The sequence below is a fragment of the Pleurodeles waltl genome, chromosome 11 (genome assembly GCF_031143425.1).
Source record: "Pleurodeles waltl isolate 20211129_DDA chromosome 11, aPleWal1.hap1.20221129, whole genome shotgun sequence".
NCBI classification, from domain to species: domain Eukaryota; kingdom Metazoa; phylum Chordata; class Amphibia; order Caudata; family Salamandridae; genus Pleurodeles; species Pleurodeles waltl.
Window position 1 is genome coordinate 35,472,764 of NC_090450.1, and position 26,055 is coordinate 35,498,818.

At 49.5% G+C, this 26,055-nt stretch overlaps 1 protein-coding gene across 2 annotated transcripts in view; it reads left to right on the forward strand.

Annotated features, from left to right (window-relative positions):
- The first annotated feature begins 4,589 nt into the window (after positions 1–4,589).
- LOC138265331 (cytochrome P450 2J5-like) overlaps positions 4,590–26,055 on the forward strand; it is a 102,724-nt gene continuing 81,258 nt past the window's right edge. Inside the window, exon 1 of one of the 2 annotated variants that reach the window (XM_069212952.1) lies at positions 4,590–4,829. In XM_069212952.1, coding sequence (XP_069069053.1) covers positions 4,659–4,829 — 171 coding nt within the window. In that variant the 5' untranslated portion in view covers positions 4,590–4,658. The remainder of the gene's footprint in view (positions 4,830–26,055) is intronic. The other variant, XM_069212953.1, reaches the window with a different exon arrangement.

Sequence of the window (26,055 nt, forward strand, 5' to 3'; positions counted from 1 at the left end):
AGTGAGATTCAGCCGGAAAGGACAGGTGTTCTGTTCATTCAGAAAGTAAATGTGCCTTGTACATTTCTATGTTAAAAAACGAAGGCAAACTGTCTGACAATTGTTCTGGGGGATATTTAAAGCTTGCAAATGAACTGCACACATTTTCAAAATATATTTAATTAGTTAAGCAAACACTTTTTTTGTAATTCTGAAGTGTGATGGAAACAAAGAATTGGAAAGGATAAAAAAAATCAGAACACTTTACAGGGTGATGTGCAAATGATAAATATTTGCTGATACCTGACTTCCAAAAATTATCGTTTGCACTCTGTAGGTAAGTACCATCTTGCCTGGCATGTTACCCCCATATTTCACTGTATATATTTTGTTTTAGTGTATGTGTCACTGGGACCCTGCCAGCCAGGGCCCCAGTGCTCATAAGTGTGCCCTGTATGTGTTACCTGTGTTATGACTAACTGTCTCACTGAGGCTCTACTAATCAGAACCTCAGTGGTTATGCTCTCTCATTTCTTTCCAAATTGTCACTAACAGGCTAGTGACCAATTTCACCAATTTACATTGGCATACTGGAACACCCTTATAATTCCCTAGAATATGGTACTGAGGTACCCAGGGTATTGGGGTTCCAGGAGATCCCTATGGGCTGCAGCATTTCGTTTGCCACCCATAGGGAGCTCTGACAATTCTTACACAGGCCTGCCACTGCAGCCTGAGTGAAATAACGTCCATGTGATTTCACAGCCATTTACCACTGCACTTAAGTAACTTACAAGTCACCTATATGTCTAACCTTTACCTGGTAAAGGTTGGGTGCTAAGTTACTTAGTGTGTGGGCACCCTGGCACTAGCCAAGGTGCTCCCACATTGTTCAGGGCAAATTCCCCGGACTTTGTGAGTGCGGGGACACCATTACACGCGTGCACTACACATAGGTCACTACCTATGTGTAGCTTCACAATGGTAACTCCGAACATGGCCATGTAACATGTCTAAGATCATGGAATTGCCCCCCCAATGCCTTCCTGGTATTGGGGAGACAATCCCATGATTCCCCGGGTCTCTAGCACAGACCCAGGTACTGCCAAACTGCCTTTTCAGGGGTTTCACTGCAGCTGCTGCCAACCCCTCAGACAGGTTTCTGCCCTCCTGGGGTCCAGACAGGCTTGGCCCAGGAAGGCAGAACAAAGGACTTCCTCAGAGAGAGGGTGTTACACCCTCTCCCTTTGGGAAAAGGTGTTAGGGCTGGGGAGGAGTAGCCTCCCCCAGCCTCTGGAAATGCTTTCATGGGCACCAATGGTGCCCATTTCTGCATAAGCCAGTCTACACCGGTTCAGGGATCTCCCAGCCCTGCTCTGGCGTGAAACTGGACAAAGGAAAGGGGAGTGACCACTCCCCTGACCTGCACCTCCCCTGGGAGGTGCCCAGAGTTCCTCCAGTGTGCTCCAGACCTCTGCCATCTTGGAAACAGAGGTGCTGCTGGCACACTGGACTGCTCGGAGTGGCCAGGGCCAGCAGGTGACGTCAGAGACTCCTTCTGATAGGCTCCTCCAGGTGTTGCTAGCCTATCCTCTCTCCTAAGTAGCCAAACCTCCTTTTCTGGCTATTTAGGGTCTCTGCTTTGGGGAATTCTTTAGGTAACGAATGCAAGAGCTCATCAGAGTTCCTCTGCATCTCTCTCTTCACCTTCTGCCAAGGAATCGACTGCTGACCGCGCTGGAAGCCTGCAAAACTGCAACAAAGTAGCAAAGACGACTACTGCGACCTTGTAATGCTGATCCTGCCGCCTTCTCGACTGTTTTCCTGGTGGTGCATGCTGTGGGGGTAGTCTGCCTCCTCTCTGCACTAGAAGCTCCGAAGAAATCTCCTGTGGTTCGACGGAATCTTCCCCCTGCAACCGCAGGCACCAAAGAACTGCTTTACTGGTCCTCTGGGTCTCCTCTCAGGACGACGAGCGAGGTCCCTTGAACTCAGCAACTCTGTCTAAGTGACTCCCACAGTCCAGTGACTTTTCAGTCCAAGTTTGGTGGAGGTAAGTCCTTGCTTCCCCACGCTAGACTGCATTGCTGGGTACCGCGTGATTTGCAGCTGCTCAAGCTCCTGTGCACTCTTCCAGGATTTCCTTTGTGCACAGCCAAGCCTGGGTCCCCGGCACTCTAACCTGCAGTGCACGACCTCCTGAGTTGGGCTCTGGCGTCGTGGGACCTTCCTTTGTGACTTCGGGTGAGCTCCGGTTCACTCCACTTCGTAGTGCCTGTTCCGGCACTTCTGCGGGTGCTGCCTGCTTCTGAGTGGGCTCCTTGTCTTGCTGGACGCCCCCTCTGTCTCCTCACGCAATTGGCGACATCCTGGGCCACAGCAGCATCCAAAAACCCTAACCGCGACCCTTGCAGCTAGCAAGGCTTGTTTGCGGTCTTTCTGCACGAAAACACCTCTGCAAGCTTCTTCACGACGTGGGACATCCATCCTCCAAAGGGGAAGTTTCTAGCCCTCTTCGTTCTTGCAGAATCCACTGCTTCTACCATCCGGTGGCAGCTTCTTTGCACACACAGCTGGCATTTCCTGGGCATCTGCCCACTCCCGACTTGATCGTGACTTTTGGACTTGGTCCCCTTGTTCCACAGGTACTCTCGTCTGGAAATCCATCGTTGTTGCATTGCTGGTGTTGGTCTTTCTTGCAGAATTCCCCTATCACGACTTCTGTGCTCTCTGGGGAACTTAGGTGCACTTTGCACCCACTTTTCAGGGTCTTGGGGTGGGCTATTTTTCTAACCCTCACTGTTTTCTTACAGTCCCAGCGACCCTCTACGAGCTCACATAGGTTTGGGGTCCATTCGTGGTTCGCATTCCACTTCTAGAGTATATGGTTTGTGTTGCCCCTATCCCTATGTGCTCCCATTGCATTCTATTGTGACTATACATTGTTTGCACTGTTTTCTATTGCTATTACTGCATATTTTGGTATTGTGTACATATATCTTGTGTATATTTGCTATCCTCATACTGAGGGTACTCACTGAGATACTTTGGCATATTGTCATAAAAATAAAGTACCTTTATTTTTAGTATATCTGTGTATTGTGTTTTCTTATGATATTGTGCATATGACACTAGTGGTACTGTAGGAGCTTCACTCGTCTCCTAGTTTAGCCTAAGCTGCTCTGCTAAGCTACCTTTTCTATCAGCCTAAGCTGTTAGACACCCCTCTACACTAATAAGGGATACCTGGACCTGGTGCAAGGTGTAAGTACCCCTTGGTACTCACTACAAGCCAGGCCAGCCTCCTACACACTCTATATAGTCATATCAGTAAAACCAGTAGCGGCTGCTGCCAGGAGGGGCTGGTAGTGCAGCGAGCGTGGGGCGGCGGGGAGATTGCATAATAAAACAAAATTACACTTACCTGCCATCTCGCATCCGCCGCTCCCATCACATCGGTGCTTGCCTTGCTCCCCTCCACACTCAATCCAGACGCTTCTCTCATGCTGTTACACAGAAACGCCGGGATTGGCCTGGGGGGCTGAAATGCTGCTCATGGAGGGAGTGGGAGCCTGCGCTTGGTCTCCACCCAGCTGTGAGATACAGCTCCGCTGGAGAGTTCTAAGTGTGCATGTCAGTTTGGTTGGCCTCAGACGGCCTTCCAAATTGACATGCGCACTTAGAGTACACCACTACTCCTCCTCCCTGCTGATGCGGAGGATGCTGGACCCACCCCACCGTAGGCTCAGCCAAAAATTAAAATGATAATAATTTATTATCATTTTCTTTTCTGCTGCCTTTTAGCAGTGGAGCGATGTTCCTCCGCCATAGACGAGGGGCCTCCCCTGAGTAAAACTGCATATTAGTGGGAAAGCTTGAGGCCCTTTCAATGGAAATGTGCTGTCTGTAAATTACAATGTGCTCCCATGCCATGCTTTAGTAATACATTTATTAAAAGGGGGGGAGTTTTTAAACATAAACTGAGAAACATCCCTGTCCTCACTCTGATTATAATGCTATTAGTGAACTAAGAGGTAAGTCAGATTTCATGTGTATCCTATACATGGACTACATTTTTATTTTACATGAAGCAAACAATTAGTCTATTAAATCAAACAGGAGAGTTTTTCTGTGGCACACATGCTGAACTTCCATATCTGAAGGTGCTCTCTTATGTGATAAAGAAGCAATAGGAAACTCAGTGAAAAAATATTTGCCTAGATTCACACAATTAGAGATAAGTTCATGGGTTATGTGTATTTCAATTAGGTTGAAAGATTTAAGTCACTAATCCTGCAGGGTTGGTAACATTTTTATGACTTTTGGAGGCCTGTGTATGCACTACTTATGCACTTTACACATTGCCTTTGATTTATTCCTGACTGCTTTGCATCATGTTACCAGGAATTGACCACAGGTTCATTTATTTTGAGTGGCATCCAGCAGGCAGTGTCATTTGAGGACACTTGCCACCCCATATAATAATCCACTTGCCTACAGATACTTTCACTAGGACACCTGATTCCAAGTCACTGATTTGTCTCGAGGCACCACACCCTTTTCTGACACCGCCCATCTCCAGGTGCCTCTTGTTTAAGTTCTAAGGGCTGCCTTGCAGCCCTCACAGCACTTGTAACCGCCTGGGCTTTCAGAAGTTGGAAAAAGCTTGCCTAGGTGAGATGCAGCTGCTAAACGTTATCCTGCTGACATTGGTGGCTGCTCTGATTATTGTCTGGCTTCTTAAACTGCGATGCATTGGCAAGCACCTCCCACCTGGACCCCATCCGCTCCCCTTAATTGGCAACCTGTGGGAACTGAATTTCCAGCTCCACGATGTGACCCTCACCAGGGTAAAGTATTGGTTCTTTCAACAAATTCATTGTATGATGAATGTTCTGTGTGCATGTCCATAGCAGGAGTACTTTGGTGGCTGGTGGCTAATGAGTAGACAGATTGATTTGGTTTCACTCAGTTGGTGTTGCTGTCGTACATTAAATTGTTTTAATATTTAAAAGGTATAGCTAGAAGGCCAAATCATCTTAAAGTTCAGGTGAACAAAAAGAGACCTAGACAGATTTAAACCAAAGTTCTTCTGTATTGAGTAAATGTTTCTTTATAATTCAGGGTCTTGAACTCCAGACCTTAGTCACCCTTTTTAGGTCTGTCTATGAGAGCTCATGTTATCTAATTGAGTAAAATGTACTTCTTCAGTTTGCAACCATTTCATTATATATTAATTTGAGATTTAACAGAGACACACTGTGAAAAAACTCTGGGACTGAGCTGCTATTATAGGAATGGTTAATGCTTTGTCCCTAAAGAAGAGACTCTGATGTCGTCAACGCGTGTTGGCCAGCTTTTTCCAAAAATAAGAATAATAGGACGGATGCCTCACTGCCAATGTCTTTGTCCTGTTCACTCACATCTTTAAAATACTTAATTTGTGAGGATAAATGACACTTAAAATGTCAATCAGTTTTTGTATAGCACAACTACTCACCCGTGCAGGTCTCAAGGTACTAACAATCTAGATTCAAATTTCAGCATTGAGGGGTCTTCTTTTCAATATGACCATGGCTTCCGGTGTTGCTTTTAATACGACTGTAGACAGTGTCCTGGTTATGAGCTGGGGTGGGGGTGGGGTTAAAAAAATTAGTTTAGAAGCACCCCTGCAGAGTTCCTTGTGTGTCCAGCAGTTTTCAGCCGACAATAAAAATGTCAAGATAACTCTGATAATGTATGTTCCTGTTGGAGAGAGACGAGTTTTGTCTACTTGCAATTTTGACTCATCATTAAGTAGGGCAGGGGGTTAATATTCCTGCTGCCAAGGAGGTGTACCATGGAAATCAGCGAACTGTTTTGTATGTGGATGGCTCAGTGGGTTACTGCTTTTGTCTCAGAAATTCTTTTGTTACTTGCATTTCATATTTTACAGTTCTAATATTGCAGTGACCTATGAACTGTCATGAAAGTGCTGCATGCATGAGTTAGAACACTATAGCCCTCATTATGACATTGGTGGTGACTGTAACAGGCTGGCGGTAATTACCCCCAAATTAACCGCTGCCAGGTCTTTTCCGCTCCTGAGCCGAGCCTTTTTTTGGCTATTTGGGGCAGTTCGCGCTTAGGCCCTCATAACCTTTTGTTCACATAAGCTACCTACGCCAGATTTGCGTCCTTTTTTTACAACATCCTTGGGATTCTAGACGTACCCATACTTTGTGGGTTCCCCTGAAGGAGACCAAGAATTTAGCCAAAATACAGTGATTTATTTATTTTTTTAAATGGGAAAAAAGGGCTGAAGAAGAATGCTTGTGGTTTTTTCCCTGAAAATGGCATCAACAAAGGGTTTGTGGTGGTAAGATCACCATCTTCCCAGCTTTCAGGAACAGGCAGACTTGAATTAGAAAACCCAATTTTTCAACACAATTTTGACATTTTACTGGGACATACCCCATTTTTACATTTTTTGTGCTTTCAGCCTCCTTCCAGTTAGTGACCGAACTGGGTGAGAAACCAATGTTGGATCCCAGAAAGCGAAACCTTTCTGAAAAGTAGACAAAATTCTGAATTCACCAAGGGGTCATTTGTGTAAATCCTACAAGTGTTTCCTACAGAAAATAACATCTGAAATAAAGAAATATTGAAATTGAGGTGAAAAAAACAGCCATTTGTCTTCACGTTTTACTCTGTAAGTTTTTCCTGCGATGTCAGATTTTTTAAACCAATATACCGCTATGTCAGCTGGACTCTTCTGGTTGCGGGGAAATATAGGACTTGCAGGTTCATCAAGAACCCTAGGTACCCAGAGCCAATAAATGAGCTGCACCTTGCAATGGGTTTTCATTCTAGAACGGGTATACAGCAATTCATTTGCTGAAATATAAAAAGTGAAAAATAGGTATCAAGAAAACCTTTGTATTTCCAAAATGGGCACAAGATAAGGTGTTGAGAAGCAGTGGTTATTTGCACATCTCAGAATTTTGGGGTGCCCATACTAGCATGTGAATTACAGGGCATTTCTCAAATAGACGTCTTTTTTACACACTGTCTTACATTTGGAAGGAAAAAATGTGGAGAAAGACAAGGGGCACTAACACTTATTTTGCTATTCTGTGTTCCCCCATGTCTCCCGATAAAAATGATACCTCACTTAGGTGGATAGGCATAGTGCCTGCGACAGGAACTGCCCCAAAACACAACGTGGACACATCACATTTTCACAAAGAAAACAGAGCTGTTTTAGCAAACTGCCTAGCTGTGGATTTTGGCCTGTAGCTCAGGGAAACCTAGCAAACCTGCGCATTTTTGAAAACTAGACACCTAGGGGAATCCAAGATGGGGTGACTTGTGGGGCTCTGACCAGGTTCTGTTAGCCAGAATCCTTTGCAAACCTCAAAATGTGGCCAAAAAACACTTTTTCCTCTCATTTCGGTGACAGAAAGTTCTGGAATCTGAGAGGAGCCACGAATTTCCTTCCACCCAGCGTTCCCCCAAGTCTCCCGATAAAAATGGTACCTTACTTGTGTAGGTAGACCTAGCTCCCTCGAAAGGAAATGGGCCAAAACACAACGTGGACACATCACATTTTTCCACAGAAAACAGAGGTGTTTTTTACAAAGTGCCTACCTGTGGATTTTGGCCTCTAGCTCAGCCGACACCTGGGGAAACCTAGCAAACCAGCGCATTTTTAAAAACTAGACACCTAGGGGAATCCTAGATGGGGTGACTTTTGGGGCTCTGACCAGGTTCTGTTGCCCAGAATCCTTTGCAAACCTCAAAATTTGGCCAAAAAACACTTTTTCCTCTTATTTGGGTGACAGAAAATTCTGGTATCTGAGAGGGGCCACTAATTTCCTTCCACCCAGCGTTCCCCCAAGTCTCCTGATAAAAATGGTACCTCACTTGTGTGGGTAGGCCTAGCGCCCGCGAAAGGAAATGGCCCAAAACACAACTTGGACACATCACATTTTTCCACAGAAAACGTGAGGTGTTTTTTTACAAAGTGCCTACCTGTGGATTTTGGCCTCTAGCTCAGCCGGCACCTGGGGAAACCTAGCAAACCAGGGCTTTTTTGAAAACTAGACACCTATGGGAATCCAAGATGGGGTGACTTGTGGGGCTCTGACCAGGTTCTGTTAACCAGAATCCTTTGCAAACCTCAAAATTTGGCCAAAAAACACCTTTTCCTCTCGTTTCGGTGACAGGAAGTTCGGGAATCTGAGAGGAGCCACAAATTTCCTTCCACCCAGCGTTCCCCCAAGTCTCCCGATAAAAATGGTACCTCACTTGTGTAGGTAGACCTAGCTCCCACGAAAGGAAATGGCCCAAAACACAACGTGGACACATCACATTTTTCCACAGAAAACAGAGGTGTTTTTTACAAAGTGCCTACCTGTGGATTTTGGCCTCTAGCTCAGCCGGGACCTGGGGAAACCTAGCAAACCAGCGCATTTTTCAAAACTAGACACCTAGGGGAATCCAAGATGGGGTGACTTATGGGGCTCTGACCAGGTTCTGTTACCCAGAATCCTTTGCAAACCTCAATATTTGGCCCAAAAAACACTTTTTCCTCTCATTTCGGTGACAGAAAGTTCTGGAATCTGAGAGGAGCCACAAATTTCCTTCTACCCAGCGTTCCCCCAAGTCTCCTGATAAAAATGGTACCTCACTTGTGGGGGTAGGCCTAGCGCCCGCAACAGGAAAAGCCCCAAAACAGAACGTGGACACATCACATTTTTCCACAGAAAACAGAGGTGTTTTTTACAAAGTGCCTACCTGTGGATTTTGGCCTCTAGCTCAGCCGGCACCTGGAAACCTAGCAAACCAGCGCATTTTTTAAAACTAGACACCTAGGGGAATCCAAGATGGGGTGACTTGTGGGGCCTCTGACCAGGTTCTGTTACCCAGAATCCTTTGCAAACCTCAATATTTGGCCCAAAAAGCACTTTTTCCTCTCATTTCGGTGACAGAAAGTTCTGGAATCTGAGAGGAGCCACAAATTTCCTTCTACCCAGCGTTCCCCCAAGTCTCCTGATAAAAATGGTACCTCACTTGTGGGGGTAGGCCTAGCGCCTGCGACAGGAAAAGCCCCAAAACAGAACGTGGACACATCACATTTTTCCACAGAAAACAGAGGTGTTTTTTACAAAGTGCCTACCTGTGGATTTTGGCCTCTAGCTCAGCCGGCACCTGGGGAAACCTAGCAAACCAGTGCATTTCTGAAAACTAGACACCTAGGGGAATCCAAGATGGGGTGACTTTTGGGGCTCTGACCAGGTTCTGTTACCTAGAATCCTTTGCAAACCTAAAAATTTGGCCAAAAAAACACTTTTTCCTCTCATTTCGGTGACAGAAATTTCTGGAATCAGAGAGGAGCCACAAATGTTCTCCCACCCAGCGTTCTCCCAAGTCTCCAGATAAAAATGGTACCTCACTTTTGTGGGTAGGCCTATTGCCCGCGAAAGTTAATGCCCCAAAACACTATCTGGACACATCAAAATTATCAAAAACAAAACTACCTGTTTTTGCAGGGGGCACCTGCGTTTTTGGTCCTGGACTCAGCAGCCATCTAGGGAAACCTACCAAACCCAGACATTTCTGAAAACTAGACACCCGAGGGAGTCCAGGCAGGTGTGACTTGCGTTGATCACCCAATGTTTTCCTACCCAGAATACCCAGCAAACCTCAAATTTAGCTAAATAAATCACATTTTTCCAACATTTCTGTGTGGTATTACCGCACTGGGACAAATTCATACCACTCAACGTTCCCCTCAGGCTCCCGGTAAAAATTATACCTCATTTGTGTAGGTGGGCCAAGTGCTTGTGAAAGGGACGAGCCAAAAACATGTCGATATTGAGGGGGAACCAATGGGGGTCCAAAAGGGCAGTTTGCAAAAAAAACATTTTTAGGCTGACAAGTGCTGCAGCATTTTTATCGGTATAGATGAGACAATGCTGGGTGGTAGAAATTTTGTGGATTTCTGCAGATTCCGGAAGGTTCCATCACAAAAACGTGGGGAAAATGTGTGATTTCCAGCCAAGTTGGAGGTTTGCAGGGCATTGTGGGTACGAAAATGGTGCGGGGTGCATGTGAAATACACCACCCTGGAATCACCCAGATGTTTAGTTTTCAGATGTGTCTAGATCTTGTTGACTTTTCTACATGTCCATAAAGTGCAGCCCTCACCATTCCAAGTGGGATGATTTTGAGAGTTAGCCAAGCCCTCATGGGCCAAATGTAAAACCAAAACCCAAAATAATCAAATGTCTTCTTGCTTGCTGTGGGATAAGATGTTTTAGAGTGCGGGTAGAGCTGAAAGACTGCTACCCCCTTCATTTGGGGTGCGGGCATAACCAGGCCCATACTGGTTGGTAGCCACCACCCCAATATATATTTTTTAAAATTCCCTGTCATCTAGTAGACTTTCTGCCCCCCCGGGGTGTTGATCAGGAGTAATTGCCGCATCTGCCCACTGGTGGGCAGAACAACTTTGGTCCCATTTATTTGGGGTGGTGGTATGGCCATACCCCCACCCTCTTATTTTGGAAAAAAAACTTCCCTGATCTCTGGTGGGCTTTCGGCCCCCCTTGGGGGCAGATGGGCCTTCCAAAAATAGGCCCATCTGCCCCGAAGGGGGGCAGATATGGCCAACAGTAATGTGCCCCCATGGGAGACGCCCTTTACCCAAGGGGCTGCCCCCCTAAAGAAAACACACACATACACACACCAATCCCTGGTGCCTAAGTGGTTTCTGCCCCCCCTTGTGGGAAAATTGGCCTAACAAAAATTGGCCGATCTGCCCCAAAGGGGGCAGAAATGGTCTAAATACAATGTGCTCCCCAGGGGAGCGACCCACCTCTAAAAAAACAAAAAAAAAACTATTCCCTGGCGCCTAGACGTTTCTGCCCCCCCCCCCCCCCCAGAGACAGATCGGCCTAATAACAATAGGCCGATCTGCCCCCGGGTGGGGGCCGAAATGGCCTAAAATAATATCATCCCCCTGCCCCCCTGGGGAGTGACCCTTGCCTAAGGGGTCGCTTCCCTTGCGTGACATTGGTGCAAAAAAAAGATCCCCGTGCCTAGTGGTTTCTGCCGCCCCTTGGGGCAGAATGGCCTAACACAAATCGGCCATTCTGACCCCAACGGGGGTAGAAATGATCTAAATACAATGTGCCCACCCCAGGGGAGCGACCCTTGCCTAAGGGGTCGCTCCCCATCTCTAAAAAACCAACCAAAAAAAAATAACCCCCCAAAAAATTAGCCCTGGCGCCTAGGGGGGGGGGCAGAAATGGCCTAAAATGTATTTGCCCCCGCCGCACCCCTCCTGGGGAGCGACCCTTGCCTAAGGGGTCGCTCCCCTTGCGTGACATTGGCACAAAAAAAAAGATCCCCGTGCCTAGTGGTTTTTGCCCCCCTTGTGGGTACATTGTCCTAACAAAAATCAGCTGATCTGCCCCCAAGGGGGGCAGAAATGGTCTAAATACAATGTGCCCTCCAGGGGAGCGACCCTTGGCTAAGGGGTCGCTCCCCACCTCTAAAAAACAAAACAAAAAAAATAAAACAAAAACAAATATGTATCCCCGGTGCCTAGTGGTTTTTGCCCCCCTTGTGGGCAGATTGTCCTAACAAAAATCGGCCGATCTGCCCCCAAGGGGGGCAGAAATGGTCTAAATAAATTTGCCCTCCCCCCCCCTGGGGAGCGACCCTTGCCTAAGGGGTCGCTCCACTTGCGTGACATTGGCGCAAAAAAAAAAGATCCCCGGTGCCTAGTGGTATCTGCCCCCCCTTGTGGGCAGATTGGCCTAACAAAAATCGGCAGGAATGGTCTAAATACAATGTGCCCCCCCAGGGGAGCGACCCTTGGCTAAGGGGTCGCTCCCCACCTCTAAAAAACAAAATAAAAAAAATAAAACAAAAAAAAATATGTATCCCTGGTGCCTAGAGGCTTCTGCCCCCCCGGGGGCAGATCGGCCTAATAACAATAGGCCGATCTGCCTCTGGGGGGGCAGAAATGGCCTATAATAAATTTGATCCCCCACCCCCCCTGGGGAGCGACCCTTGCCTAAGGGGTCGCTCCACTTGCGTGACATTGGCGCAGGAAAAAAAAATCCCCGGTGCCTAGTGGTTTCTGATCCCCTTGTGGGCAGATTGGCTTAACAAAAATCGGCCGATCTGCCCCTAAGGGGGGCAGAAATGGTCTAAATATAATGTGCCCCCCAGGGGAGCAACCCTTGGCTAAGAGGTCGCTCCCCACCTCTAAAAAACAAAAAATAAAACAAAAAACAAAATATGTATCCCTGGTGCCTAGAGGCTTCTGCCCCCCCTGGGGGCAGAAATGGCCTATAATAAATTTGACCCCCCCCTTGGAGAGCGGCCCTTGCCTAAGCGGTCTCTCCACTTGCCTGACATTTGCGCAAAAAAAAAAGATCCCCGTGCCTAGTGGTTTCTGTCCCCCTTGTGGGCAGATTGGCCTAACATAAATCAGCCGATCTGCCCCCATGGGGGCAGAAATGGTCTAAATTCAATGTGCCCCCCAGGGGAGTGACCCTTGCCTAAGGGGTCGCTCCCCAACTAAAAAAAAAACCAAAAAAACACACAAAAGAACAAACAAAAACAATGATCCCTGGAGCCTAATGGATTCTGCCCCATAGGCCTAACAATAGGCCGATCTGCCCCCAGGGGGGGCAGAAAAGGCCTTGAAAAATATTGCCCCCTTGGGGAGCGACCCTTGCCCAAGGGGTCGCTCCCCTCATGCCAGTTTCAATTCTGAAAGAAATCCCTGGTGTCTAGTGGGCATTTCAAAACCCGGATTGCTTTACAATTCGGCTTTTGAAATGCTCTGAGAGACTTCAAAGGGAAGGAAATTCCTTTCCTTCCCTTTGAAGCCTCTCAGGGCCCCATCAGATGATCGGAAGAGAAATGCTTTGCATTTGATGGGAAGTGGCCTCTGATGAGGTCAGCACGCAAAGGCGCGCTGACGTCATCAGACGTCACTGGGGAAGTCAGGGGGGGTCGGGCTGGAAGGTCTTCCCCTTCCATCCCTGTCTTGGGGGGGTGGGAGGGAAGCCCACAGAGGGAGCGCTAGCGCTCCCTCTGTGCTCAGTGCCCAGGATGTAATGGTTACGTCCTGGGCACACGAGCACTGTGCCGCAGGACGTAACCATTACTTCTGCGACATAGAAGGGGTTAAGATCATGGTGGTGATAACTCCCAGGTAAGTTAACACCACACACCGGGGCGGTAGCCATCAACAGCCAGGCGGAAGACAAGGTACCGCCCACCATATTAAGACATAGCAAACTGCCAGGATTTCTGGGGCGGTACCAACGCCTTCAAAACATTGGCGGAAACACAACACAGAAGACGAAAGACTCACCAACATAGACACAGAGAAAACCAACGTCGCCATGGAACCGGAACTGCAAGTCTTCCCGATGCTCTTCTATGCCATGTTCCACCTGGAACACCAATGCGACGAAGACTATGACGGTGAGTACAGCCGCCTAGCACACAAGGGAGGGAGGAAACGAGAATGACACACACCAGACACACACCATACACACAACCAGTTGCAGAGGAAATACAATGGCACACGACACACGGCATAATAATGCAAGGACTACAGTAAGGCAGTACGAAGAATGTATTGTATGGGAACAGGAAACAATGAACCAGTTGGATGAACAAGAGATATGTACAATTGTCCACAAAGCGCCAATGCCCAGTCCAAAGTACAAAGGGCCCACGTGGCCACAAGGCACAGTCCAAGGCTCAACTCGACTCCTGACAAGATCCGCACTACACTGTGCAGGGGCATCATGATGGGAATGGCCAGGCACCTCAGGGGAGAGGGGGTGGGGGGCACCTCAGCTGAAGTTGGGAACTTGCCCACTGGTACTGGAGGGGGCTCCATGCCCAGTAGCCTTTGCTGGGGAGTGCAAAGTCACAGTCTCTCAGGTGGGGAACTTGCCCACTGCTTCTGGAGGGGGTCCATGCCCGTTTCCCAATGCTGGGGAGTGCAAGGTCACAGTCTCTCAGATGGGGAAACTGTCCACTGCTTCTGGAGGGGGCTCCATGCCCATTTCCCAATGCTGGGGAGGGCAAGGTCACAGTCTCTCAGATGGGGAACTTGCCCACTGCTTCTGGAGGGGGCTCCTTCTACAGCAGTCCCTGCAGGGTGGCATACCCTTGTCACTTGTCACTGGGTGCGTTCGATCGCAATTACGAATCGCTCAAATGTGTTCCAGAACCCTCTTTTTAGCCTTATGTATTGTGCTGCCTACATACAATTTCCCACAGTTGGCATACACAGTACCGGGATCAGTACACAGGGATCAGGACTGAGCACTATGCATTGCACTGGCATTCAACTGGCTAGATGACACAGCAAGATGAGGGCCAACCACCGCCAACTGCACCCCTCCTGGGACCCACTAAGCCCTGTCTGACATGGAATGCAACCTAGCTAGGTTACCTTCATTTGCTAGACACCCATTACCCTTGAGCTGGATCACGCTGCAATGTCTGACCTGGCATTAAGGGGCACCCACTAACTCACACCCACCACCCGGATCCCATGCTACCTGCCAATTACTGTAGGAACTCCCACTGTACTCACCCTTGTGGCTGCTGTGATGCCCTCAAGCACCCTTCCAGATCTGGGTAGGCCACCACCAGAATGCTGGCCATCAGGGGGGTCAGGTTCCGACGGGCACCCCTTCCACGTTGGGAGGCCATCCCCAGCTGGGCCTCCGCGGTCTTCCTTGCCCAGCGTCTCAGGTCCTCCCACCTTTTCTGGGTGCTCTGCCTGCTGTAGACCCCTAGGGTCCACACCTCCTTGGTGATGACACGCCATAACCCCTTCTTTTGATGGGCGCTGACTTGCAGAAGTGATACAGACAGGAGGACACCATTACACATACAATCCAGCCTGTCACACATCTGGCCCACCAATCCCGTTTCCATCTCCACTGGCACACACATCACCCGGCGCCCACCATGTACATTTCCACCAGACATTCCCCCCCCGATGACACGATGCTTGCACACACATCTCCAGGCATACTTCCCACATACACCGTGCCCAAGGAGTACTCACCTGTTGGTCTGAAGGCCCATACAGCAGTCCATACTGGGGTTGGACCCCACCCACCAGTCGCTCCAACTCCTCCGAAGTGAAGACAGGGGCCCTTTCCCCAGTCACACGGGCCATAGTAGGTTCCAGACACAGGTCACAGCAGAAAACGCAGTGTAGGTGTTGTCCTGTGGAAAGTCAGGAATCAGGTGAGATCCATGTCCGTGGCGGTGTACACCGTCACCGCCGGCGCTGATCCCCATTGGCCACTGTACTCCATAGAGCCCTATATTAACCAATGAGGAATTGCACGGCGGTGCAAGAACGCCTTTCGCCGTGACGCCCAACGTCGGCGGTGTTACTTCACTTCCACATGTCCCTACATACAGGACAGGCGGTCGCCATTTCATGGTGGTGGACAACGCTCAGATGATCCCTAACTGCGTCATTGCCTAGAATTGCACATACATTGCCATTCCCACTGTCCCATCACGTTAATGCTGTATGTGCACTAAGGTGGTGGTTCCATTGTTCAAATTGTGACAGCCTACTCACTCTTGTGTCCCTTAGATACCTACCACTGCGGATGAATAGGAGGAGGAGACAAACTCCCGTGTACAGAGTGCTTGTAGGCTTGACTACACTGGAGGAGAGGCACATAATACTCACCTATAGACTGGACAGGGCCATAATCACAGAGCGGTGTGCCCAATTAGAGCCTGACCTGATTTCAGCTATCCGTCATCCCACTGGGATCCCCCCTCTTGTGCAGGTGCTATCAGTGCTCCATTTCCTGGCAACTGGTTCTTTCCAAGTGACAGTGGGCTTGGCAGCAGGAATGTCACAGACAGTGTTCTCAATCGTGCTGACAAGGGTATTGTCTGCCTTGCTCAAACACAGGTGCAGCTACATTGCTTTCTCCCAGGTAAAAGATTTTGCCACTGTGAAGGCTGGATTCTATGCAGTGGGGCAGATCCCCAGTATTATTGGGGCGATTGATGGTACACATATTGAATTTGTCCCCCCCTCACCAGAATGAACAGGTGTTCAGGAATCAGAAGAGGTTTCACTCAATGAATGTGCAAATGGTGTGCCTGGCGGATCAGTACATCTCCCACATCACTCCCAAGTATCCTGGGTCGGTGCATGACGCCTTTGTCCTGAGAAATAGCAGCATCCCAAATGTGATGGCACAACTACAGAAGCACAGGGTGTGGCTATTAGGTGAGCCAGAGTCTGCACCCACTGTATGTCAGTGTATGCCTTCAGGTGTTCTCCCCATAGCATTGTGTAAGATTAATGTTTGTTCCTCAATAATTGCAGGTGGCTCTGTCTACCCAAACCTATCATGGCTCCTGACTTGTGGGAGGAATGCCTGGACAGGAGCTGAGAACTGTTTCAATGAGGCACACAGGCGAACCAGAAGAATAATCGAAAGGACCTTTCCGCCTCCTGAAGGCCAGGTTCAGGTGCCTCCATCTGACAGGTGGATCCCTGTGCTACTCACCTGGGAAGGTCTGCCAGATAGTAGTGGCATGCTGCATGTCGCACAACCTGGCCCTCAGACGACATGTGCCCTTTCTCCAGGAGAAGGAGACTGGAGATGCCCCTATGGCAGCAGTGGACACTGAGGACAGTGAGGATGAGGATGCAGAGGATGAGGATGTGGACCCAGGACATCAGTCATACGTCAATACTTCCAATGACACACAGGTGAGACAGTGGAACTGATCATTGTTCTGACTATTGATTTCATCTGTGTGACTGTAGCATAACGGCATTCACCTCCTTTGCATCTCAACTTACTGTCACCCATGGCTTGTAATTTTACAGATGTTGGTGATATGACAACAGTGTCCTAATGCGATGACTACAGAGAGTTACAGGTCATTAATTGTATGCTATCACAGTGTTCAGATAATTTGCACTAGACTTGACTGTTCCCCTAAATTCACATTTTCAACACATAAAATACTATCAGTCGAGTTGTGTTCAAGGGTGTTTATTGTAGTGCTATACAACTGAGGGAAAAGTGCAATGGAGCGGGGTGATGGAAGGGGAAAGTCCAGGGTATTGTTCCAGTCTGTTTGTAGCACAGGTGCAGTATCTAAGGGGCCATAGGAAGGGGAGCAAAGGCAGTTCAAAGTGGACAAGGTGACAGGGAGGGACACGAGGGGGACAATCAGGAGAGTCTCATTTCCTGACGGTGGTCTTGGTCTTGGCAAGTGTCTCTGGCTTCTGTCTGGGTCGCAGGGAACGTTTATGGGGTGGTTTACCTTCTGCAGGGGGAGGGGTGCTGGTGTCCCGTGGGTCCTGTGGTGGGGCCTCCTGCCCACTAGCTGCAGTGGAAGTGGAGGGCTGGTCAATGCACTGGCTAGTGGTATGGGCCCGCTGCTGTGCTGTTGATTCCCTCATGATGTTGGCCATGTCTGCCAGCACCCCTACTATGGAAATCATGGTGGTGTTGAGAGCCTGCAAATCCACCCTGATTTCCTGATGGTGTTCCTCCTGCAGCCGCTTGCTCTCCTGCATGTTGGTAAGTATCTGGCCCATCGTGTCCTGGGATTGTTGGTATGCCCCCAGGACATTGGTGAGTGTCTCCTGGAGAGTTGGTTCCCTGGGCCTGTCCTCCCCCTGGCGCACACTGGTCCTCCCAGTGTCCCTGTTCCCCTGTGCTTCTGTCCCTTGGACAGGTAGCCCACTGACACTGACCACAACTTCCTGATTGTCTTGGGGTCAAGTTGTGGACTAGGGTCTCTGTACAGGTGGGCACACTGCTGAGTGATGTGGCCTGTGGACAGAGGTGTGGGGACGCTGGGTGGGTGTTGTGGTGTTGGATACTGATGGGGGAGGCTCTGTGGTGGACTGGGAGTGGGATGGGGTGACTGACTGTCCAGTGGTCCCTGATGGGCCAGGTTGTTGATCCAGATCCAGAAGTTCAGAGTCACTGTCATCACTGGGGACATCTTCTGTTGGGGGACTGGATAATCGTGGCGCCTCCTCTCTGCTGACATTGGCTGGGGCACCTGCGGGGATGTAAGTGATGTATCATGCTTCATGCCTGTGACATATTGTACATCCCTAGCTTCCCTTCTATCGTTGCTGTTGCCCTGCCACCTTGGTTTGTGTATATTGATGTATTGTGTGATTGTTAGTTCCCCTATGCTGTGCATGCTTTGGTGATGGGTGTCCATGCAGGGCTCGGAGGGCTGTCCATGCATTGGTATGGCATGCAGGGGTTGGCATTGGGGTTAGTCATATGTGTAGGGGCAGTCGTGGGATGGAGTGGGGTGATGGGAGTGAGGGTGAGGGGGTGAGGTGGCATGCAGGTGTGGGGGGTGATAAGTAGTCAGAAATGACTTACCAGTGTCCAGTCCTCCGGCTACTCCAGTGAGTCCCTCAGGATGCAGGATTGCCAAGACTTGCTCCTCCCTGAGAGCTGTGGGGGATGAGGTGGGGGTCCACCGCCCGTCCTCTGGATGGCGAGCTGGAGCCTTGCTGCCACAGAACGTACCTTCCCCCGTAGGTCGTTCCACCTCTTCCTGAAGTCATCCCTTGTTCTTGGATGCTGTTCCACGTCGTTCACCCTGCCACGATTCTCCGCATAGCTCCATCTTCCTGGCAATGGATATTTGCTGGACCTGTGTTCCAAACAGCTGAGGCTCTACCCTGACTATTTCCTCCACCATGACCCTTAACTTCTCATCGGTGAAAGGGGGATGCCTTGGTGGGGACATGGGTGTTTTGTGGTGTGTGTTGGGGTGAGGGTGTTGTGTAATGTGGTGGGGTGTGTGAAGTGGGGTGCGTGAGGGATGTATGGGTGTATGTGGTGTGTGTGTCTAGTTGGCTCAGTGGTCTTGGTGTCAGTATGGTGGCAATAATTTGTATTCGTAAAGGGTTGTGGGTAATGTGGGTGTGTGTTTAATAGTGCTGTGGATGGGTGGGTGTGGTGTGTGTATGAGTGTCAGGTGTGTGCTTTTGGTATTGGCCAATGTTGTGTAGTTTAGTATTTGGGTGGCTATTTTGAGCGCGGTGGTGTGTACCGCCAATGGTTTAGCACCATTGAATATCTGCTGTGGTGATTCGTGGGTCATAATGTGGTGGGCGTTGTTTTGCTGGCATAACGGTATGGGTGTTGGTACCGCCACTTTAGCACTGACCTCTGGGCTGTCGGATTTGTGTGTGTGTCATTATATGGAGAACAGATGATCGCCACCGTGGCGGTATGTTGGCAGCCGTCACTGTGGCGGTAAGCGGGATTTACCGCCAATGTCATAATGAGGGCCTATGTTTTTCCCCAGTCTTTTATTAACCTAATGTTCCTTGAAAGGGTTCATTTGGGTAGAAATGCGTTTTTATTAGTGAAGCCAAACCCAACCACTGTGGTACATTTTAAATCCTGATTTCGTGCTTCTCCAGATGAAACACTCTGAAAATATACTGCCTGCTGGATTGGGTGGCATGTGATTCCTACAGCTTGCAGGCCTCATTGTCTCGTGTAACATTCCCTGTAGACTCATTTACTCATATGATTAATTGTCTTGGTGTAATCTGTGTGATACAAAGTGCTCTGACACCCTACACCAGTACGAGTGGCGCTACAAAACAAATGAAGTGTATGTGAGGTGAGGGTCGCTCTTGGAGAGTTGTAGTGAGCGCATCCATGGAGAAGTTAAGTGGGGGAGGGAGGAGGCATGCTGGCCAAACAAAATCCTCGCACCAGTCGCTACCAGTGCTAATACTGACTCTGATTGTAGCCTCAAACAGTCGGACAAGAGTGACATTTGTAACAAACAAATGCTAAAAAAGTGGGTTGATCAATGTGTTCTTAACTTCCAACAACCAAAGTTGAGAGTGGCTAACCATTGCGCCTCTTTGATATATTTGCAGTATAATTTCTCCGAGGCAGCCAAAGCTGTCTCTAGCCAGATCTATTCTAAAACAAGCATTGGCAACGGCAAATGTTCAGACTAATTTATAAACAAAAGCGATTCTAAAGTAACAGGCACGTTTGTTGTGCTAGGTTGTGTCGATGGGTGAAAGGGTGCATGTGAATGGCTTGCTGGATGAATGGATGCTTGGATGGAAGAACCAGTACATTGCCGAGTGCGTGGATAAGTTAAGGTGAGTGGGTTCGTAAATGGATGAATGGTGGAATAATTTACTCCACTGACAAATGGCTGGTTCAACTGGTGACGCATGAATGGATTAACAAGTGAGTGCATGGATACAGGCAGACAGGTTACACTAATATTATAGGTTGGGGCCTCAGATGGCTGTAGTGAAAACATATTAACAATATCAATAATTACCCGATTTATTCCCCTGCAGGAATTACACCAGAGTTAGGCACCATTGCGCTACGATTGCCCTTCAAGAATTAAATAAGTACCATCATGATGCTAGTGCAAGTGTTACTGCAGGAATGCCCACCACATGTCAAGCTTTTCCACCATTAATCAAGTGCATCTTTGCATCTTCACTTAGTCATCCTCAGTGGATGTTCACAATGGCTCACTAATCCCAATACAGACTCATATTTGCATCCTCACTCATTCATATCACCACTTGACATTTGCAAATGTACCAACAAAAGAGTCACATGTGCTAAATCTACAATAATCCATTGTCATATCTGAAAGAAATTTAGAGTTTGGCTGAGTGGGACAACTGCCATAAAATTCACATTTCAACCACTCTGCCAACTGAGCGCTTCCTGTAGGCCCTTTAAAGCGTGGAAGCTGCAGGGTTTGTGTCGGCAGAACTCAGCGGAATTCGCTGGTTGAAACCCCTGATCTGGTGGCCCAACCACCACTAGGCAACCAGTTCATAGTGACAATCTTGAGGATAATGATGATCCTGAGACAAGGTTGTCCTGGGCAGGGAAATCAAATGATGGTCTTGAGGTAGAGACCTCCAGGCATGTCAGCGCCAATGATTGTTTGTTTTTCAGAAACAAACTCCCACTTTAAAAATGTGCAATTTAAAAACAAACAAAAATACAGAGCATACCCAAACCAACATGGCGTCTACTTGACCTTTCCCTCGGCCTATTGTAGAGGTGCCTTATTTTTTGACATTCGTTATTTTTTTTTGTTTGTTTATTAAGTGCAACTACTCACCCTCAAGGGTCTCAAGGCGCAGGGGGGGGGGAGAGGGTGTAGCGTCCATCAGTAAGGTGGTTCTTCGAAAAGCTATGTCTTCAGCTCCTTTGTGAAGTTGAGGAGGGGAATACTTCGTCTGAGGTGGAGCTGAAGGGCATTCCAGGCTGTGGCTGCGAGGTGGGAGAAAGAGTGTCCCCCTGTTCTAGTTTTCTTGATGTGGGGTACTTCTGCGAGAGAGAGCTGGGCTGAGCGTAGGGTCCTGTGGGGTACGTGGAAATTGAGTCGACTGTTCAGGTAGGCTGGTCCGGTGTCGTGGAGGGCTTTGTGTGCGTGGGTGAGGATCTTGAAGGTGATTCTTTTCTCTATGGGAAGCCAGTGTAGTGTGCGCTAGTGTTGAGAGATGTGGCAGTGTGGAGGCAGGTCGAGGACCAGTCTGGCAGCGGCGTTCTGGATGTTCTGTAGTTTGCGGTGAGTTTATTGTTGATCCCGGCGTAGAGCGCTTTGCTGTAGTCCAGTCTGCTGGGAATGACGGCGTGTATGACCATCTTTCTGTGTTTGAGGGAATCTATTTGAAGGTCTGCTTAGGAGGGGGAAGGTGCAGAAGCAAGTGGATGTGACTGAGTTGGATGGTGGTCCATGTTGAGTTTGGTATCCAGAATGATCTTGAGGTTGCTGCTTTGGTTCGTGGGGGTGGGCGGGCTTCCGAGAGTGGGTGGCCACCAGGAGTCGTTCCACGCATCGGGTTGAGTGCCCATGATGCGCACGTCTGTCTTGTTCGCATTGAGTTGAAGGCAACGGTTTTTCATCCAGTTGCCGACTGTTCCCATGCCTTCGCAGAAGTTTTGTCTGGCTGTGTTGGGTTTTTTGGATAGGGAGAAGATGAGTTGGGTGTCGTTGGCATAGGAGATGATGTTGATTCCGTAGCTTCTGGTGATGACGGCAAGCGGGCCATGTAGATGTTAAAGAGCGTGGGGCTGAGGGAGGATCCCTGGGGAAGTCCGCACGCGGTAGGTGTTGGGTCCGAGAGGAAGGGGGCGAGTTTCAATCGTTGAGTTCTGCCTGAGAGGAAGGATTGGATCCGGTCGAGGGCCTTGTCTCTGATGCCTGCTTCGTGAAGTCTGCGTATCAGGGTGTTGTGGGAGACTGTGTCGAAGGCCGCCGAGAGGTCTAGCAGGATGAATGCTGCCATCTCTCCCTTGTCCAGCAGGGAGCTGATGTCTGTTGCGGCCAGAAGGGCTGTTTTGGTGCTATGGTTTTTTTCCGAATCCAGATTGGGAGGCGTTGAGGATATTGTGGTCTTTGATACAAGTGGCGAGTTGTCTGTTGATGGCTTTCTCAATTACTTTTGCTGGAAATGGGAGCAGGGAGATGGGCCTGAAGTTCTTGAGGTGGGTGGGGTCTGCTGAGGGTTTCTTGAGGATGGGGTTGATCTTGGCATGTTTCCAGTCATGGAAGGAGGCGTCAGCTAGGGAGCGGTTGATGGTGAGGCGGAGCTTGGGGGCGATGGTGTCAGCGGCTCTGTTGAAGATGTGGTGGGGGCATGGGTCCGTGGGAGCCCCGGAGTGTATGGACTTCATTGTCTTCAGTGTATCTTCGGTGGTGAGGGGGGTTTCAGTTGGTGATCGTCGGGTTACAGCGGAGGGGGTTCTGCGCATAGGTTGTCCTTGTTGAAGTTGTCATAGATGTTCTTGATTTTGTGGTGGAAGTAAGTGTTGAGTCTGTCGCAGAGGTACTGTGAGGGTGGGATGTCCGTTGCTTCACAGTTGGGTTGAACGAACTCCTTGATGATGCTGAAGAGTTCCTTGCTATTGTGTGAGGATATTCTATCTTGTATTGCTTTCTTTTTGGTGCTTCTGATGAGTTAGTGGTGTGCGGTGGTGGCGGCTCTGAAGTTGCTTAGGGCTTCTGTGGCTTTGGTGTTTCTCCAGATTTTCTCGAGGCGTCGAAAGGTGCGTCTGGATTCTCTGAGTTCTGCAGTGAACCAGCTGGCTTTCTTAGCACGGGTTCTGTGGTTCTTTTTGAGGGGGGCTATGGTGTTGGCGTAGTCGGCGATCCATTGGTGATAGGTGCGTGCTGCCGTGTTCAGGTTGTCGTTGTGTGCGATGGAGGCGGCGGAGTTGGCGAGGGTGGTGGTGAGCTGGCCGTTGGTGATTCTTGCCCAGCTTCTGCAACATGGTTGGTGCATGGGTTTGGGGACGGTGGTTGTGTTGAAGGTGAAACGGATGCATCAATGGTCTGTCCATGGAGGTTCGGAGGTGTGGCTGAAGGTGACGGCGGTTCCTGTTGTGAAGATGGGGTCGAGGGTGTGTCCTGCTGAGTGCATTGGTTCCATCACGATCTGTGGGAGCCCTATGCTTTGGAGGTTGTCTAGGAGGGTTGCGGTGTTGGGGTCTTGTAGGTTGTCAAGGTGGAAGTTGAGGTCTCCCAGCAGGGTGTAGTTGGTGGCTGTGATGGCTTGTGTGGTGATGCAGTCAGTGTTGGAGTCGGCAAAGGGTGCGCGGGGTCCAGGTGGGCAGTAGATGAGGGTTCCCCTGAAGGTGGATGTCGGGCTGCTCTGTAGTTTGAAATGAAGGTGTTCCATCAGGCTTGTGGGGTCTTCTGAGTGTGGGCTCGGACGGATGTTAGACTTGTGGACGATGGCAATTCCCCCCCCCCCGGAAGTGGCTGGGGTGGTCTTTCCTGGTGATCTTGTATCCTTGGGGCATGGTGAAGGCGATGTCCGGGCCTGAGGTGGTGTTGGTCCAGGTCTCTGTGAGGAAAGTGACGTCTGGGGTGGTGCTATCAAGGACGTCACCAGATTTCGGTAGCGTGTTTACTGTATGGAGGGAGCGGATGTTGAGGAGGATGCATTTCTGGGTCTTCGGTGTCGGAGTGTTGTTGTGGGTGGGTTGCTCCGGGACCAACATCTTGGTGGTGGTGTAGGATTGGTGGCAGCGGAAGCAGCTTAAGGGTCCGTGGGTATTGGCTGGTGATGCAAGCTTGCAGTTGTTGCATTCTGGGTTGAGTGCGAGGAGAGCTGCTGGAGGGTAGAGGTGGTGGGTGGGAGGTCCAAGGGTGCTGGCGCTGGTCACGGACAGGCACAGACGAGCTAGCCTTTTGCGCACCAGCAGCGCACCCGCTGCGCCGCTGTGCAGTGGCCACCATTAAGTAGGGAGAGGGAGGAAGAGAGGACAGCTGGGAGGAGGAAGCGGGATTGGGAAAAACGGAGCGAAAAAGGGGTGGGCTGGGCCACTGGGGCAACAGCGGCAGGGAGGAGAGAGAGAGAGAGGGGAGTTGGGGAAAAACAAGAGAGATAGAGAAAGAGAGAGAATGCGAGTAGAAAGCAAAATGTGAGTAAAAGTACAGAGAAAGGGGAAACAGACCGAAAAAAGTGCAGAAAGCCCAAAGGCACAATAAAATGATCAGAAGAGCACGAAAGGGGGACGACAGAGAAAGAGAGGTTGAGGGCAGGTGGGCTGACTAGCAGAAGAGCAAAGCTCTCCCACTAGACACCAGGGATGAGGTGCCGGCAGGAGCCTGCGAGTGGTGGAGGGCCTCGAACTCCTGACCGGGGTCAGAGTTCAGTCAGACATGGGCTGCACTTGATGGGGGAGCTGCACGGAGGAAGAGCAGTTCACTGACCGGATCAGTGGGGTTGCTCTTCCTACCATGCAGCAGCCACCATTAAGTAGGGAGAGGGGAGGAGAGGACAGCTGGGAGGCGGGTGCAGGAAAAACGGCACAAAAAAGGGGGGGCAGGGCCACGGGGGCAGCAGCGGTAGTGAGGGGGAGAGAGGAAGTTGGGGGAAAACGAGAGAGAGAGAATGCGAGTAGAAAGCAAAATTAGAGTAAAAGTACAGAGAAAGAGGAAAAAGACCAAAAAAAGCGCAGAAAGCGCAAAGTCACAATACAATGATCAGAAGAGCACAAAAGGGGGAAGACAGAGAAAGAGAGGTCGAGGGCCGGTGGGCTCACTAGCAAAAGAGCAAAGCTCTCCCACTAGACACCAGGGAGGAGGCACAGGCAGGAGCCTGCGGGTGGTGGAGGGCCTCGAACTCCCGACTGGGATGAGAGTTCAGTCAGACACGGGCTGCGCTTGATAGAGGAGCTGCATGGAGGCAGAGCAGTTCACTGACCAGGTCCACTTCTGCATGCATTTTCCAATTACATGGGAAATAATGGGCTCAAATCTGCAGATATTAATCAGCTTCTTGGAGTAGCTGCTAAATGGTGTGATACCTTTTTTTTTAGGTTTCATCTGAGACAGTTCATACGCTCTTGCTGGGGAACATTTTGTTTACTTACAGGGGGCTTAGAGCCTGCCCTTTGCTTATTATTATCTTCATCATCACTTGAATTGTCTCTCTTTGATAGGGACGTGACGGCTTCACTTCCTCTTCGTGTGCTTGTCCCTCCCCAGGAACATGGCCCAAGTACTGCTTAGTTGCTCAGTGTCTTTCCACTGCTTCCGCTCTTGGAATGAATTTTTCTTTTAGTTGCAGCTCTCTATAAGAGTGCATGTGTTCACAGGCCGCCATTTGACACCCACTCGCCAGCTCTGTGTTGTTGCTTGCCTCATCATTCCTTCCTCCCAGGTGTTGATTGCCAACTTGTTGCTTGCCCTGTCCCTCCCGACCTCCTTTCATGTTGTTGCATGACCCGCTCCTTCAGCCACTCTCCTACATTGTTGCCTATCCTTCCCTCCCACCATTCTCCTGAATTGCTTGCTTTGCTGTACCTTGTGCAGTTCCTCCCTACCTGCTCCCCATTATTGCTTGTCCCCCCTCCTACCACTTTCATGCTTTGTTGCTGTCCCCTTCTGTCTTGCCAGAAACAAAATAAGCTAAGATGTGGCTAGCACTGGCCAGACCATAGCACCTTTTTCCTCTAAGTTTCAGCCATGCTTCACAGCAGC